Here is a 19156-nt window from a genome sequence, read left to right on the forward strand (position 1 = left end):
GATTTTTGATGTGTCAAGCCCTATTTTCTAAGTAGGTGAATAGCCAAACTGACTAGTAATTGGAATTTCCTGCAGTGTCTTTTTTGGTAATAAACTTTTTATTTTGGAACAATTTTATATTTACAGAAAAGTTGCAAAGTGCAGGGAATTCTCACACACCCTTTACCCACTTTCAGCTTCCTCTAATATTATCATCTCATATCACTGTGGTAAATTTATCAGGACTAAGAAAAAACTATCACCTCACACATATAGTTCTCCTAAAGCCAGAACCTTGGGCAAGTTGCTTAATCCCTTTATGTTTCATATCCTACTCTATAAATGGGAATAATAATGATATCAACCTAGCTCCTGTGTTAGATGAATGTTATGTGGATGAAATGAAATATTATGCTCTTAGAACAGTGCCTGGCACATATTACACAACCATTCTGCTATTATTTTTATTGTGAAGATCAAACGAGATAATGGGTAGTAAAATGCTTTTACAATTATAAAGCTTCCCCAAAATGTAAGTAACTATGTTGATATTCCATAGAGAAGGTCAAGGAGATACCTGAATACGTACTAACATCTTGTGTCTGTCACCCTAAGAGATGAGACCAGTCGAGTGTCAGAAACTCAGATGGCATTTCAGTAGGAAGGTGATCATGAACAAGTCAAGTGTAAGTGTCCTGAAAGTGCTTAATTCAGCTCTGATGACAATTTCCTGGTGGTACTACAGGCTTTCTGAACTAGAAGACAGAGGGAAGTGGTTCTCACCTATTCCAGGATGGCCTGGACCATGCAGCTCACTCCAAAGAGCAGAGAACAAAGATCCGTGTGTAATGTGCTTAAATTTAACCACTAAAAATTTCAGACAATTGATTGTTATGAAATCTTTGTATATAATACTAAATAAGTTAGGGATTCTCAACACTGACAACTCAGGCTGCAGTCAGCCTCCAAAGCAAAGCTATCTCCATTTCTATAGGAGCCACCAAAAGTTTGTTTATCTTTTTAATACTAAACATAAACCCATGAATACAACAATTTGATTACTCGCCATTAATGAAAACCATTTCTGTTAAAAACAATTATAATCACACAAGAGAGAAAATCATCTGACATCTCACAGAATTCAAGGGTGTTTTTAAATAAACCACTGGAGAGTGCCCTGAGTCCATTGTCCTTCCCTCCCCAACTTAGACACTTATTTTAAAAGTTTACATTTCAACCAGTAAAATCTGCCCTGAACCAAACATGTAGCAGTCTGAATCCTCCATATGAAACATGAGAAATACAAGAAATGCTACGGGAAAAAGAAAAGCCTTTTGTGAAAGAATCTCTAGCATTGCTAGCAGCAAGTCCCATATAACAAGGGATGGAGAAACCTGTCCTTCTACCACATCTCTGAATCTGGGCTCAGTGTTTTGCCAACAAGAAATACAAATTTTTTTTTTACTTAACCTGTTGTCATTTTGCTGGCTGGGCATCTTCCCCCCAGTAGCCACTTACATTCATTCACTCATTTAATTAATACGTTTTGAGGTCCTACTATGAGTCAGGCAATCCTTATGCAACTCTTCAAAACTAAATAATGTTAAACAAGTGAATAAATCCACAATCTTGCAAAGAGGAAAATGTTATATTAGTAATTCATCCTGTTATGCAACTAGCTCATCACTTTAAAACAAGGAGGCTGAATATGAATACTGTTAAACTTCTCATCCCCATTTTGTAATTAATACCTCTAGTCTATGAGTCAGGTAAGTAACATACTACATATCCTCAGGAAAGAAAATGTAGAGAACAAATGAAAGTATTTCATGGTTATTTGACCTTGTTTAATTGATGTGAATTAAGATTAAATATTGCATCTCCCTCCAACCATCTAAAAACGTCTTTCGTTGTTTCTTTAAATTATAACAATTAGATATACAGTTGAAACACTAAGATTTCTTTTTTAAGATATAAGTATGTCTGGAAAGGCTAGCCATCTTGAGCAATATAAAACATATGAATTTTAATCCAATTGCTTTCCTCTTATATTTGACTTGTGAGCATTCTTGACCAACTTAGGTATGATTCTTTGCAGATCCAGTATCAGCTGGGGTCTGGCACAGCCTAAGATCAATAAGCATAAAAGCAGGACAGGGGAGGGTTGAAAGCACACACGGAGTCATAAAGATCAGAATATGAGTTCTAGGCATATACTACACTTTAGGAAAGCTATTTAATCTTTCACAGTGTTAGTTCCCACATCTGTAAAGTCTTTTTTTTCCCAGGTGCTGTTGCTACTCTAAGATGGACCTGGAGGACCTCCTGATTACGAGCCATCTCCAACCTAAGAAAGCCCAGCAATACATGATTAGGGAAAAGAGAAAAAGAAACAGGAAGCAAACCAGCAAACCACTAATCTGGACATTACACAAAAGGTGGGGCCAGCTTGTACCCAAGCTGTAGGGAATAAGGTAAAAGGAAGTCTAGATATTTCCAGAGTATTTTAACAAATTCCCCAGATAGGAGACCACGTAATATTTTAAGTCTATCTTGTAATAAAAAGCATCAATTTGTCTAAATTACAAAATCCCCTGCCTCCAATTCCTAGGATATCCTGCAGAGATAGAAATGTATCAAGAATTCAGGATTCTCCAACTTACAAGGGATGTGAAGGACCTCTTCAAGGAGAACTACAAACCACTGCTCAATGAAATAAAAGAGGATACAAACAAATGGAAGAAGCTTCCATGCTCATAGGTAGGAAGAATCAATATCGTGAAAATGGCCATACTGCCCAAGGTAATTTATAGATTCAATGCTATCCCCATCAAGCTACAAATGACTTTCTTCACAGAATTGGAAAAAAACTACTTTAAAGTTCATATGGAACCAAAAAACAGCCCGCATTGCCAAGTCAATCCTAAGCCAAAAGAAAAAAGCTTGGGACATGATGCTACCTGACTTCAAACTATATTACAAGGCCACAGTAACCAAAACAGCATGGTACTGGTACCAAAACAGAGATATAGACCAATGGAACAGAACAGAGCCCTCAGAAATAATGCCACATATCTACAACCATCTGATCTTTGACAAACCTGACAAAAACAAGAAATGGGGAAAGGATTCCTTATTTAATAAATGGTGCTGGGAAAACTGGCTAGTCATACATAGAAAGCTGAAACTGGATCCTTTCCTTACACCTTATACAAAAATTAACTCAAGATGGATTAAAGACTTACATGTTAGACCTAGAACCATAAAAACCCTTGAAGATAACCTAGGCAATACCATTAGGACATAGGCATGGACAAGGACTTCATGTCTAAAACACCAAAAGCAATGGCAACAAAAGCCAAAATTGACAAATGGGATCTAATTAAACTAAAGAGCTTCTGCACAGCAAAAGAAACTACCATCAGAGTGAACAGGCAACCTACAGAATGGGAGAAAATTTTTGCAATCTACTCATCTGACAAAGGGCTAATATCCAGAATCTACAATGAACTCAAACAAATTTACAAGAAAAAAAACAAACAACCCCATCACAAAGTGGGCAAAGGATATGAACAGACACTTCTCAAAAGAAGACATTTATGCAGCCAACAGACACATGAAAATATGCTCATCATCACTAGCCATCAGAGAAATGCAAATCAAAACCACAATGAGATACCATCTCACACCAGTTAGAATGGTGATCATTAAAAAGTCAGGAAACAACAGGTGCTGGAGAGGATGTGGAGAAGTAGGAACACTTTTACACTGTTGGTGAGACTGTAAACTAGTTCAACCATTGTGGAAGTCAGTGTGGCGATTCCTCAGGGATCTAGAACTGGAAATACCATTTGACCCAGCAATCCCATTACTGGGTATATACCCAAAGGATTATAAAACATGCTGCTATAAAGACACATGCATGCGTATGTTTATTGCGGCACTATTCACAATAGCAAAGACTTGGAACCAACCCAAATGTCCAACGATGATAGACTGGATTAAGAAAATGTGGCACATATATACCATGGAATACTATGCAGCCATAAAAAATGATGAGTTCATGTCCTTTGTAGGGACATGGATGAAGCTGGAAACCATCATTCTCAGCAAACTATCGCAGGGAAAAAAAACCAAACACCACATGTTCTCACTCATAGGTGGTAATTGAACAATGAGAACACATGGACACAGGTAGGGGAACATCACACACCGGGGCCTGTTGTGGGGTGGGGGCAGGGGGGAGGGATAGCATTAGGAGATATACTTAATGTTAAATGACGAGTTAATGGGTGCAGCACACCAATATGGCGCGTGTATACATATGTAACTAACCTGCACGTTGTACACGTGTACCCTAAAACTTAAAGTATAATTAAAAAAGAAAAAGAATTCAGGATTCTGACGAATACCCTCATTCTGGAAATCATTTTCTTATCCAGACAATATTTCCTCTAAAACTGCACAAAATTAACTTTTCGTTTGAGATATTTGGGTCTACTTAACTGCTACACACAAAAAAATGATAACTATTAATTTGTCCACCTTTTAATTCTTCTCCCATTTTTTCCTTCACCACTACCAAGGAAGAATTGTCACTATTAGTGAATTTTCCCCTAATAACTCAAGCCCATAATAAATTCTCCTTTTCTGAGATCATATTTAATCTGTACTATGTAATTTAAACCTCCTTAAGGATTGAACTATCATACAATGTTTCATTTGGAATGAACATTTCTATCCTATGTAAGTCTTTCTAGAAAGACAATAGCCTACACTTAGACTTTTCTCATTAATGTTTAATACAGTTTTAATAATGTTTAACACACTGTAAACAGTATTAGACATACTTTAAAATAGTAAAATTTAAAATAGTAAAAATTTTTAGGTCTGTCTTCCTCACTATCACGTTTAGAAATAATGACAGTACTTTTCATCAACCTGCCAAGTACTGTGCCATGAGCAAAAGAGTTATGCATTTGGATATGTTAATGTTTTGCTAATTGCGATAGTCACTAACCAACTTTCATGAACAAAACTCATAGCAGGTCTGCCCATTTGGCAAAACCAGAGTCAGCTGCCATCTCAGCAAGGAGCTGTGTATCAAAAGTAAGTCATCGTTAGCAAATCTGAAGACATTAAAGATAGGATACTGAGTTCTGGGAGAAGGAGATTCTTACATTTTGATTATCAAAGCTAGGAAAGTGGGTGTTGGGAGAGAGGGAGTGGATGTGAGTGTGTATGTGAGGAAACAGAAAAGTTCACAATCAAGATCTTTGTGATACACTCTGAGAAGCTACTGACCTGGAAGGACTTCCTGGACTATCCCCACTGACATTCATTCATTCAACAAGTATTTATTGAGCACCTACTATACATAGGAACTGAGCTATAACTGTAAACAATCCCTGCCATCATGGAGCTTACATTCTAAGGAAACAATTCAAAGCACTTTTGAAAGCATGGCCATGGTGGGCAAATTCCTGCCCTATTTTCCTTTGCTTGCCTCCATAATAGTGGTGACTATTATGGCAGTTTCCTTTGATCAATGTACAAACCCTAACACTCCAATTGGCTTAATAAACACTGATTCTAGTTCTTTTTAGACAAATAGCTATGAAATAATTGAAATGTTATCTGAATATTCACAAAGTTAAGATAGTAATAATACATTGAATATTACCTGCCAATTATTGTTCTAAAATCTTTTCCTGCATTTTCTCATTTTATCCTCAAAATAATTCTGTGTCTCTAAATGATAGTTACCTTTATTAACATTCTATAGGTGAGAGAATTACACAAAAGGAGTTTAAGCAACTTTCTCAATGTTACAAGGCAACCATTATAGAATAAAAATATTTATGCATGGCTATCTGTTCTTAAGCATCTGAAAAAATTATTTTGTCCTAAGAAAACTTTCCTAAATTAATGTATTTTTCTTATACAGAGAAACAGCTTTTGACATTGCATCATCATCCATTCTTCTAAAATGACAGTTTTATTTATTTTTAATTAAGGCAATTATTTATATAATTCAAATAAATCTGACAACCCGATTTTGATGAGATTTCCTAAAATATTAAAATTACCTTCTAAATATTTTATTTTACTCTGCTAGTGCAGTCTAACTTTTGTGTCTGATATCAATGCTAGGCAAGTGCAGTAAAGCTCTTCATTGCATAAAATTAGGATCAAAACTGGCAGAGGAAGAACAATCTGTAGAGGCACTTATTTTTTTCAAAAGTAGATATGCATTTTACTTTTGCAGCTTTATTTTTTACATTTGTTCCTTTTTGACAAAAGCAGTCAAAATAAAACTTTTTTGAGGATTTTTATCTATTACCTGTTTCATAACTAGCGGGAGCAGGAATTTGAGAAATGAAGGCAACAGAAAGTCTTCCCATTAATTAGCAGAGCCTGATGACATTTGGGAAGTATCCAGACTCAAAATGTCAAAAAATTTTAAGAGGTATTGATAACAATTAATGATTTGTCCTGTGCTTTCCTATTGTATATTATAATAACTCATGCTTATTCTATGTTTGGGGCACATTTTAAGTGGCTTTACATAGTAATGCATTTAATTTACATAACTGCATTGGTCCCATTACTATTAGCTTTTACAGGTGAGGAAACTGGGCCAAGTAGGTTTAAGAGACTTGCCCGAAGTTTCAGAGCCAGCAAAGTCACAGCACCAGAGGGCCATGCCCCGAAGTTCTGGTTCAGAGTCTACAGGCTTGACCACTACATGACCCTGCCTCAAGATATGCTCTTTTCACCCATTTTCAGTAATTGCCATGTGGGTTCTATCAGGGAGACTATGAAGCAATGTCACCCCTTCTCCATCTACCCAAAGGAGCATCCCCTAGGTGTTGGTGCTCTAAGCAGACTGGAGAATATACAGGAGTCACCCACAAGTTCAAGGACAGAATCAGACTAGGATAGAATCAGAATAGACATTGAGTGACACAGGCCAGACACAGTCCAAAATAAAGCACCTGGTCTGACCAATACCAACTGAACATTATCAGCCAGGCTAGCCTGGCCCTGAGCTAGGAGAAGCGGGGTTTAATGGAAGCAAGGAAGAGCCAGGAGTCCAAGAATCTCTCAGAGAATAGCCAGAGCCAGGGATGGCACAGATGTATGGGTAGGCAGTAGGGAAAGCAAAGGTGTAGGAGACAGCTAGGATGAGCCTATATGCTTTTTAAATAAGTCAAAAGAAATGGTTTCCAGTATTGGTTTTTCCTGTTATATGCAATGCAACATCTCTGCACTTGAGTGTCCTATCTCTCTCTACCTAATTCAGGAACAAATATTTATCTGCTACGATCTCTGAGACCAGGAGTTTAAGACCAGCCTGGCCAACATGGCAAAACCCCGTCTCTTCAAAAAATACAAAAATTAGCCGGGCATGGTAGCGAGTGCCTGTTGTCCCAGCTACTCGAGAGGCTGAGACAGGAGGGTCACTTGAGCCCTGGAGGCGGAGGTTGCAGTGAGCTGAGATCATGCCACTGTACCCAAGTCTAAGCGAAACAGTGAGACTCTGTCTCAAAAAAAGAAAAAAAAAAAGAAAAAGAAAATACAGTAGAGAAATATGAGCCCTTTTTGGAAAATCTCATTTTTTGAGAAAGTAAGATTAAATGGCTCAGGATTTCTACTGACTTAGAAAACACCTTTAAACAGTTTTAGAAAATTAAACTAAATTACTGTATATAAAGAATATCAATAACACATAAACCTATAATTTATATTTATATTAAATGTATTTGTAACATACAATCTGCTTATGGTATACTTTCTTTTTATATCTCCAACCCCACTTCTGTCTTTATAAAATTTCCCAAAGAAAGTAGTACATAATTTGCATATGTTAGAAAGGAAATTATCCTGTAAAAATCCATCTACTAAATGTCAGATGTATTTAAGGAGCATCTACATTTATAATAGACATAAGCCATTTCTAATTTAAGTCACATGTTATTTTGTTTACTTTTCGAAAAAATGTGACACGGAAAGGACATCACCATCTAATGAAACCTCTTCATTTTACAAATGAGAAAAACAAGGCCCAGAAAGTTGTAACTTACAGACATCTCAGAGTCATGAAATGGCAGAGCTGGAACCAGGGCTCATGTCTGCTCAATGCCCACTCTCATCGCATTTCCACCATCTTACACACACACACACACACACACACACACACACACACAATAGTGCCTCATGCATCTTATTGCTCACATTCTTTTCAAAAAGTAAATAGAACAACGTGACATAATTTAGGAAGGGGACTTAAAAGTAAAGTGTGTATGACAGAAATAGGACCACTTAATGGAAATAGCGATGCCAACAAATTACATCCTTTAGCATTTTGCAAGAAGTAGAGCTTTAAGGGGATGTAGAGACCAAATTCAATTTCCCAAGCCAATCAGTTAACAGGGTGGTTGTACATTTAGGTTACCCTGAGTGTTGTACAATAGCACTGGATTAGAGTTTTGCTTTTTGTTGTACATTTCTGTCTTTTGACAAATTTTGAGAAGAAAATATTGTGTGATAGTAAAGGGGAAAGAATGTCCATCGACTTTCGATAGTCATTTCTATTATGACACTTCTGCTAAAACATCACCCTAATTTAGGCCCCAATTAGCCCATGCCCAGATTATACCTAAGAGACAATCAGGTCTTCTGGCCCACAAGCGCCCCCCCTTCCTATACTGCACCTCATTGCCAGATTTATCACCTTTAAATCATTGTTTGCATCATATCACTCCCTAGTCAAGCCCTATGATGGTGTGTGTTTAATACCTTATTGATTCTTTTCCAAATATTCTAATCTGGCTTTTTCGGTTCTTCATAATCTGTCTACCTCTCAGAAATTCTGCTCTTTCCAGTAAAGCATGCTCATTCACATCGCCAACCCTTTACTAATTGCTTTTTCCCTTGTCTCTGTTCCCTCTTTCCTCTCTACTATTGCAAACTCTACCCAAGCCTCAAGGCACGCATTCGTGTCCTCCATTCAGCCTTTCCCCACTCTTCCAGCCCCCACTGTTGAGCTCTCTCTCCCTTTTCTGCTTTCATGAATTCTTCCACAGGTGACACTGCTGGGCTTGCATTTCCAAATTCAGTGTGAGTTCTAGGGCAGGAATCATGTTTTATTTTAGGAATCTCATGAGCCCTTTTCCCACCTCCATTCCTACAAACCTCAGCACCTTGCTGACTGTGACAGATTCTCAGGGAATACTTTGACTGTTGGATAGCTTAGACACGGTGGAGGAAGAGAATGTCAGCTACATGCAAGCAATGCTGGCAAAAGCATCAGTACTATTTCTAGGGTTAAGCCTCAGCCCCATTGCTCTTCTTCATGAATGTACACATTCACTCTACCACTAAATTGTTACTGACTCCTTCCTCTTCACAGTTTGTTAAATAAGTTTATTTTCTCTAACCTTGGTCCTAAGTCTGATCCACCTCCAGCCAAGTTCGCTGTACCTTTTTAGCCACCTCTCTTACTCCAAGGATGCAGTCAAATGAAAGTTTTCATTTAGGCTCCCCCTCTTTTTCCTCCATAAGAGGAATTTCCATTCTTTTTCATTTGTGTTGTCCCCTTCCCAGGCTTGAAGTTAGGAGTGATATTGTGGTGACGCTTCAGCTGTGGAGAATCTCTTCCTATCACATAAATGTTCCAAACCCAGATGTGTCTACAGCCCAGCTAAGATTAGAAAACGTCACTTGGTTTCCCTTCCCTTCTCTACCCCACAAAATGACCGTGATGCAGAGAGTATGCTTTGAAGAGTTGGGATTTTTCCTACCTAGAAGCCTTCTCACTACCTTCCCTCGGTGGAGGGGAAGGGGAGGCCTGCTTCCAGCTCCATCTGAAGTTCCAGCTCTGCTTTGTGAGTTCTGACTCCTAAGGAGGCAAGAGACACCCTCTGGAGGGCTCTAGGCATCCTGCTACTCCTTCTCCCGCTGGCACTCTTCCCTAATGCCAAGTGATCACACCTTCACTCAAAGAGTTCCCGTTCTTCTGCCTCCTGCAGGATATGCTTCTTGGTCTATACTCCCACGTGAGCTTCTTTAGTGGGTTTCCCTGCTCCCCCCCCACCCCGCCCCTCACTCGCGGGCACAGCGCCTCACCCCGGTGGACACCCCGCCGGCGCCGCCAGGCCCACTGCTGTGCGCACAACGCAGCAGCTGGCGGCCTGCTCGCAGCACTGGCAGCGAGGACCTCGGAATCGCTTCCGCCCTCGGGCCTCCTCACGCGTCTAGGGACTGACTGCCTCCAACAGGTGCAGACCCAGGTGCCCAATTGCCAGATCCTTAACCTCGCGCTCTCCCAGCCTTCAAAGTTCTCCAACCCGCGCCTGCCAGCCCGAGCGCGCCCTCTTGTCCAGATGCCAGCTCGGTTCAGGGTTCGCCCTCCCCGCGACTCCAGCCCCAGACTTTCCTCCTGGTTTCCAGTGCCCAGCACGGCCACTTACCCAGGGCAAGGGCCAGGAGCAGTGGCGGGGAGCTGGCGCCGCTGCCCCGGGCGGCCCGGTCCATCAACCCCGCTCTGCGGGGCCGGGCAGCCCCTAGACAAGTCTCCCTCCTTCTTCGCCCCCTTCCCGGGGCCTCGGGCGCCTGAGAGGGTGCCTGGAAACTAATCCCGGAGCCAGAAGGAAACGAAACTACTTCCCAGGCTGGCACCCTGGCTACAAGGCAGGGAAACACCCAGGGCGGGCGGCCGGCCGGCTCCGTGAATGTCGCCCGGAGGAGGGAGCCTCCTATTTATCCCCGCTCCTCCTGCACACACCCCGCCAAAGAGGCGCAGGACTTGGTCCTAGGAGCCTCCACGCTGCTCCCACCCAAATTGCCCCACACCCATACCCACACCCAGGGACATATTCGGGCTGCCCTCGAACCAGCTCACCACTCCCCCTGCTGGGTCTCACCTGACTGACTGTTCATTTCCCTCCCCCTTAGGGCGTAAACAAGGTAGGGAGGGAGATGTAAAGAATCCGCGTGGAGCGGTGTCAGGGGTGCCCGTCGGGCCTGCAGGCTGATCTAAACTCCTGGAAGCCACCGAGTTAGAGTCAGAGACCCAAACGTGTTCTGGAATTCTAACTTCCTTTATTTCAGAGGATTGCTAGTGTCATGGAGAAACCAGAGTCCCATTCCTTGTGGTTGACTTCAGGCATTTGATAATGCAGGCAATTTCAAAAGAGTCATTGTTGCCTTTTAAAGTCTTGAAGCCATAGCGAAACCTCGTCTCTACAAAAAATACAAAAGTAAATTAATAGCCGGGCATGGTGGTGTGCACCTGCAGTCCCATCCATTCCCTGAGGCTGAGGCGGGGGGGATCGCTTAAGCCTGGGAGATGGAGGCTGCAATGAACCTAGATAGAGCCACTTCACTCCAGCCAAGGGGCAAGAGTGAGACACTGTCTCAAAACAAAGACGACGACGACGACAACAACAGCAACAACAACAACAAAGAAAGAAAGATAGAAAAGAAACAAAAAAGAAAGAAAAGAAAAGAAATGAAAAAAGTCTTCAAGCTAGTGTCTTAGTTTCCAGGTGCATTGTCTTCTAATAATTTGTAAAATTTGGGCTCACCAGGACCTACTTTAGAAATTTCATTTGTATTTCTATTTATGAATTTACTCATGTATTCAGTATATTTTCATTTAATTGCACTAAGCAATTTCTGGAACAGAAAGACATCCTCACAGCTTTTACAGAAAGCAAGCAGCATCCAATTTTACCTTATGTGGTTACATATTGCCTCCAAGATAAACAAAAGGTACAGCTATTTTTATACTGATCTGTGTTCCTCATATAAGATTTATGTGGATAATTATGTCCCTCAGTGCAGAAATTTTATTTCTATAGCATCCAAAAGTCACGTAAGCCTTATTTTACTCATGAAATGTAGTTTGGGTGTCTGCCTCTTCCTCCCCATCCTATTGTTTAAATTAAATAAATTGTTGTGCACTTTTCTCCCACAAATGACATTTCATTTCAAAACTAAATTATTTTACTGCCCCAGGCAACTGATATATCCAGTGGAATAAAAATCAGCTCTTAATTTTCAGAATCCCATTCTAGTCCCACATGACAGCTCATAAAACATTGGTAGAGAGGGCAGGCATGAAGTTTAGAGAAACCCAAAGTTGTAAGATGGAAGGTTACTGCACCCCAGCTAAAAAGAGCAGAAACACTGGAAGCCAATGGATTTTGACATCATCTCCCTCCCTCTCAACACTTCCACCCTGCCTTTTTCCTTTCTGATATTCCCTCCATCTCTCAGCACCAGTGCCCTAAGTTAAAGTATCTCTTACTCCAAGATGGTATTTAGCCTAGCCAACAGCTGTCCTGTTAGCCCAACAGAATGCTACAATTTTGTTTTCCTTTTTCATAGAAACTAATAAAAAAAAAAAGCGAGACCTAAACAAAAAGTACTAAATGTTTGTTGAGCATTGGAAAATTCTAGGACTTGGTATAAGTATTCATCATTTATGCCATTCAAGTGGTAAATTAACTTTTTCAGGCCACTAGAATATGAAGTAGTATAATTTAATATACTAAATAGGACAGATAAATTAATAACCTTCCCTGAGGGCTTTATTTACAACCATAAATAAAATAAGTACTCCCAACACTATGCCTTCCAAATTTTCTGACACTGGATATCCAATCTCTTCAAGGTTAAGAGAATTTTCCTGTCTTTTTTTGTTTGTTTCTTTTTTTTTCTCTCACTTTCTTTCTCTCTCTTCTTCCTCCTCTTCTTCCCTCTCCTTCTCCCTCTTCTTTTTCTCCCCCCGCCCCCAACTACCTCTCTCTCTCAAGTCATTTGCTTATGGGGCATGGTAAAGCTGGAATACAACCATTACATTTGGAAGACTGGAAGGTAAGAATTGATTTTCCTGAGTCCTCAATCATGTAACTGAGTTGCGTCCCAGTGCTTTCGTTTGCAAGCTGAGCTGTTACTAAGAGAAAAATAGACCAAAGTTACACCAGAGTCACAAGGTGAAACTTGTATTCCTAGTAACCCCAAGGTAGGAATTGCTTGAGTGCTGTTCTTCCTGTGCCAGGTTTAGGCAGGTATAACCAGTCCTCCCAAATCTGGTATGAGGCTTAAGTAGATTCCTTCGGAGGGCCTTTAAGCATCAGTCTTTTTCTCTTCTCACACAGAACAGCCTGCAGCTGGGACCGTCCTCCCGTCTTCTGGACAGGACAAAATAAACTCGTAGTTACATATAGGGCACAACACATAAACAGACACACGTCATGATGGAAAGGAAAATTTTGGAATGCATTGCTCCTAGGTCAACATGTATTCTCCAAATGAAGACTTGAAGGCATTCAGTAGCGTAGGAAAATTTCCTAATGACCATTAACTTTATTTAATTTAATAAGAGTAGGCGAATGAAAATGATGAAAAACATTTTAAAAGTTGTAATTTTTATAGTAATGATAAGCATCGCGCATTGTAGATTATTAGTGGTACGGTTATATAGACAGAACTTTCAAATATTTTATTTAAAACTACTAAATTGGTTTCTAAGAAAATATCAATGAAAAATCACTGCTCAAAAGTTGTATTCAGGTAATTTTATTTTATAATCTAGTTGTTCTGAGGGAGATAGTTATTTTTTTTCCTGCCTACTTTCTTGTATCTTCCTCTTCAATCTAGGGGATCCACTTTTTATATGTATTTCTCAATGTGTTTGATTTGTATCTCTTTTTTTTTTTTTTTTTTTTTGTGAGACGAAATCTCGCTCTTGTCCCTCAGGCTGGAGTGCAATGGCGCGATCTCAGCTCACTGCAACTTCTGCCTCCAGGTTCAAGCAATTCTCCTGTCTCAGCCTCCCAAGTAGCTGGGGATTACAGGCACCTGCCACCACACCCAGCTAATTTTTTGTGTTTTTTTTTTTAGTAGAGATGGGGGTTTCACCATGTTGGCTAGACTGGTCTCAAACTCCTGACCTCAGGTGATCCACCTCGGCCTCCTAAAGTGCTGGGATTACAGGCGTGAGAAACCATGCCCAGCTGACTTGCTATCTCTTTTAAATGACAGCTTAACATATGTTATTAAACCTCAAAAATAATTGTCTCTGTGACATACGTGTTAGTTTCAGTTCACCATGATGATCTTTTTTCTTTGGCCATATTGAAACATACTTCAAAAAGTAACTTCTGATTTTAAAAAATCTGGGCTTTTGTGCTGGCCCTAGTTGTAGGCTAAGTGAGAAAGCACCTACGTGGCCCTAGACATCTCTTCCTGAAGTCCTTGCCACAGTGGCTTCATCTCTTCCTACTTGGTCCCAGACTCCCATCAAGGTAGACACTCCTCTAGGTGGGACAACAGAGCTGAAATATTGTGTACAATTGGTTTTGGAATCTGTTCAGTCTGTTCAATTTGGATCTGTGTCACCCAATGACTGAACCACAAACTACTTACCTCTCTGAACCTCAGTTTCCTCATTGACAAAATGTGATTGTAGTGACTTGCACAGTTTTTATGATTCCCAATAATACATATCTTCAAGGAAAAAATCTAGTATATTAGAAACTGTTCAGTGAATTATAGTTGATAGTAGTAGGAGTACTAGTGGTAGTAGTATTGGTAGAGATGGGTGTCTCACTATGTGGCTAGTCTCAAACTCCTGGCCTCAAGTGATCTTTCCTCCTCAGCCTCCCAAAATGCTAGTATTACAAGCATAAGCCACCATGTTCCACTGATAGTTGTTATGTCATTATAAAATTTTACATGGTACATAGAGAGAACCAGTAGGAAAAGACATCCTTACTAATCCTCTCTTACTAATAGTCGAGGTAGAGAAAGAAAAGCACAGAGCAAGGCTCTGCTGGGAAAGTAACACTGAGCTAAAATTCCATGGATTGGGGTACAATTTTGCCTCTTCATATGCCCTTAGATCTCTCTGACCACCTTCTCCATCCTTTTTATTTCTCCTTTCTCTTTCAACTCTCTTTAGAGACCAAGATAGCATGTAACCCAGGATACAAAAACATGTTGAATATAAACAAAGTACTGTGATTTGAAGGCTTAAATAAATGAGCTACCTAGTTTCCCAGAATGCAAGGAAATAAATTCAAAAATTAACTCAAAAAAATGAATGTTTGTTGTTGTTGTTGTTTTTGAGACAGAGTCTCACTCTACTGCCCAGGCTGGAGTGCAATGGCGCGATCTTGGCTCACTGCAAACTCTGCCTCCCGGGTTCAAGCAATTTTCCTGCCTCAGCCTCCCAAGTAACTGGGATTGCAGACATGCATCACCACGCCAAGCTAATTTTTGTATTTTTAGTAGATATGGGGTCTCCCCATCTTGGCCATGCTGGTCTTGAACTCTCGACCTCAGATGATCCACCCAGCTTGGCCTCCCAAAGTGCTGAGATTACAGGTGTGAGCCACCGCACCCAGCCAAATAATGAATGTTTAATGAGTTTACAACAAACTAACATGCATTTACATGGTCATTTTCCCTCCTTCCCCCAACTTCTTGGTAAGGAGAAATGGTGACAGGAAAGAGTAAGAAATGAGAAGCAGCAAAGCTGGAGAAGAGAGGGAGGTTGTGCTTAAAATAATTCTTTGAAAAATCTTTCATAGATGCAGAATGATACGTTAAAGGAGTTAAAAAAAAAAGGTGAAATCTACCTTTTGTATCATCTTCGTTTCTCATCCTTCCTTTGCTTTAAGGTGACATCAATATACATGTTATTAACCTCAAAATAATTTAATGGTCCTTATGACTCCCCCAAACAATTCAGTTACATCTTTAGTCTAGCAATCCTTGGAATTTAAGATTTTTTCAGAGATAACTACATGTCTTCCTTTAACGATACATTTAAATTGCTTTTATATTTCTCATAGTATAATTTTTTGGGAAATAGTTCTTTAGCCCTATAATATATACCTGCCATCTGTCCATAAATACAGTATTTTTAAAATGCTAAAACTAATGTAAACCTTCAGAAATGACTTAGCAGAAAAATATGATATCATGCTTACAAAATATTCTGAAGTTACTGTCCTTTGTCTTTAAAATATATTGAAAGTTCTTATTATTGTCCCTATGAATCTCTAAAAGATACTTTTAATAATTTTGTCCCCAGCATTACCACCTAATAATGGTCCACATAACTAGTTAGTTTTGAGATCGAAGGAGTATAATCCACAAATGCAAAGAAGTTTAAACCTTAGAAAATAAAACCAGCATTACTCTCTAAATTTACTATGTTTAGGCTTTTGGGAGATAAGAAAAACTAGTATCTGTTTAATTTAATAAGAATTAATTATCTATATTTGTACAATACTTTCCCATATATTAACCATTTGAATTTAAAGTAGCTGCTGAGATAGACAGGCAGTATTACTATTCTCATCTTAATGAGAGGAAATAGATGTCTGTATAGTCAAGTGATTGGTCCAACTTTCAAAGTAACTCCCAGAATCAAGGTTTAAAGGCAGTAAGGCTCAAGCTATCATAACGAAATGCCATAGACTAGGTGGCATAAACAACAAAAATTTATTTTCTCACAGTTCTAGAAGCTAGGAAGTATGAGATCCAGGGATTCAGTCCTGGTGAGGGCTCTATTCCTGGTTTGCAGATGGCCACCTTCTCACTGTGAGCTCGATGGCCTTTTTTCATCATGTTCACATGAAGAGAGATAGGGAGATGTCACTCTTTCTCTTCTTATGAGGCCACCAGTCCTATCAAGTTGGGACTCTATTATTATGATGTCATTTAACCTTAATTACCTCCTAAAAATCCTATATCCGAGTCACCCTCGGGGTTAGGGCTTCAATGTATGAATTTTGAGGGAATACAAACATTCAGTTCATAACATAGAGTTTGGGTTTGGGAATTAGGCAGGTTTAGCTCTGCCACTTTTTTCTTTTTAATAAAGCTTTTTATGTTTAAAACGTTTAGATTTAAAGAAAAATTCAAAAATATTACAGAGAGTTTCTGTACATCTTGTGTGTAGTTTCTCCTATTGTTGATAGCTTACCTTAGTATGGTTCATTTGTTGAAACTAAGAAACAAACATTAGTGCATTGCTATTAACTAAAGTCCATATTTTACTTACATTTTCTTAGTTTTGTCTAATTTTTTTTTTCTGTTCCAGTGTCCCATCCTGGATACCACATTACCTTTAGTCGTCATTTGTCCTAAGGATCCTTTTGGCTGTGACGGTTTTTCAGACTTTATTTCTGCTGGCCTTGAAAGTTTCAAAGAGTACTCATCAGGTATGTTATACCATGTTCTACAATTGTGTCTTTTCTGAGGTTTTTCTCATGGTTAGGTTTTACTGGTTTGGTGGAAGAAGACCACAATGATAAAATATCATTTCTACTGATTTTATGAAGGGTGAATAATGTCAACATGATAACTATTCTTGATATTGACCTTGGTCACCTGGTCGAGTTCATTCTGTCAGATTTCTCCATAGTAAGTAATTCTTTACCTCCTCCCACTCCCCATACTGTATTCTGGAGAGAAATCACTAAGTCCAGCCCATACTTACTGGTGGAGAGTTATGCTCTACCTTTCTGAGGGAGGAGTATCAACATAAATTACTTAGCATTTTTTTGCAAAGATTTTTCTATTCTCTTATATTTATTTATTCAATCATTCATTTATATTGTTATGAATTAATGTAATTATTTTATATTTGCTCTATAATCCAAAATAACTTGGATCTCTGTTACTACCTGCTGAATGCACGTTTTAATAGAGTATGAATTATTTTTCCTTTGCTCTTCATTGCAGTCATGTACGGAATACAGGTTACATTAGAGGAAAACATGCAACTGGATCTATTGTATTTGTTAAAGTAAGCTAAGACAGGACATAGGCTCTGGTAAAGATTTTATTACAACAAAAAGACAAATTGACAAATGGGACCTAATTAAACTACAGAGCTTCTGCACAACAAAAGAAACTACCAACAGAGTAAACAGACAATCTACAGAATGGGAGAAAATATTTGCAAACTGTGCATTCAACAAATGTCTAATGTATAGAATCTATAAGGAGCTTAAACAAATTAACAAGCAAAAAACCAACAACCCATTAAAAAGTGGGCAAAGGACATGAACAGATACTTTTCAAGAGAAGACTTACAGGCAGCCAACAAGCATACAAAAAGATGCTCAATGTCACTAATAATCAGAGAAATGCAAATCACAATGAGATGCCATCTTACACCAGTCATAATTGCTATTATTAAAAGGTCAAAAAAATAACAGATGCCTGCAAAGTTGTGGAGAAAAGGGAACACATACACTGCTGGTGGGAATTTGAATTAGTTCAGTCATCATGGAAAGCAGCTTGGAGATTTCTCAAAGAACTTAAAAGAGAACTACCACTTGACCCAGCAATCCCATTACCAGGTGTATACCCAGAAGAATATAAATCATTCTACCCTAAAGACATGTGCACACGTATGTTCATTGCAGCACTATTCACAATAGCAAAGACATGGAATCAACCTAAATGTCCATCAATGGTAGACTGGATAAAGAAAATGTGGTACATGTACACCATGGAATACCACACAGCCATAATAAAGAACGAAATTGTGTCCTATGTAGCAACATGATGGAGCTGGAAGTCATTAACCTAAGCAAACTAACACAGAAACAGAAAACCAAATCCTGCATGTTGTCACTTATAAGTGGGAGCTAAGCATTGAGTACACATAGACACAAAGAAGAGAACAATAGACACCAGGGCCTAATTGAGGGTGGAAGGTGGGAGGAGGGTGAGGATCAATAAACTACATATTGGAAATTATGCTTAATATCTGGGTGATGAAATGATCTGTACTCCAAACCCCCATGACATTCAATTTACCTATATAACAAATCTGCATATGTACTCCTGAACCTAAAATAAAAGTTTAAAAACTTTTTAATTAAAAAATCAAGCTAAGATATGATTACACATAAATTTCAGAACTCAATGGCTTAAAGAACAATGTTTTCTTTTTTTTATGTAACTGCTTAGGGTGGGGATAACAGGAACTACAAAGCCATTTAAAGACCTAGAGTGATGGAGGCTATACCATCTTCACATTTGTCTCCCATTAAAATGTCTCCAATGCTTAAATGGAAGGGAGAGTATGTACTGAATAATTGTATGGGCCAGGCCTGAAAGTAGTATATACCTTGTATAT

At 39.1% G+C, this 19156-nt stretch overlaps 1 protein-coding gene across 2 annotated transcripts in view; it reads right to left on the reverse strand.

Annotated features, from left to right (window-relative positions):
* Positions 1 to 10860, reverse strand: part of BTC (betacellulin) — a 51593-nt gene extending 40733 nt beyond the window's left edge. For both annotated transcript variants that reach the window (XM_030818445.1, XM_003265748.2), the window contains exon 1: positions 10455 to 10860. In XM_030818445.1, the coding sequence (XP_030674305.1) occupies positions 10455 to 10518 (64 nt within the window). In that variant the 5' untranslated portion in view covers positions 10519 to 10860. The remainder of the gene's footprint in view (positions 1 to 10454) is intronic.
* Between the last annotated feature and the right edge of the window lie 8296 nt (positions 10861 to 19156).

The sequence above is a fragment of the Nomascus leucogenys genome, chromosome 9, assembly GCF_006542625.1.
Source record: "Nomascus leucogenys isolate Asia chromosome 9, Asia_NLE_v1, whole genome shotgun sequence".
Lineage (NCBI taxonomy): Eukaryota > Metazoa > Chordata > Mammalia > Primates > Hylobatidae > Nomascus > Nomascus leucogenys.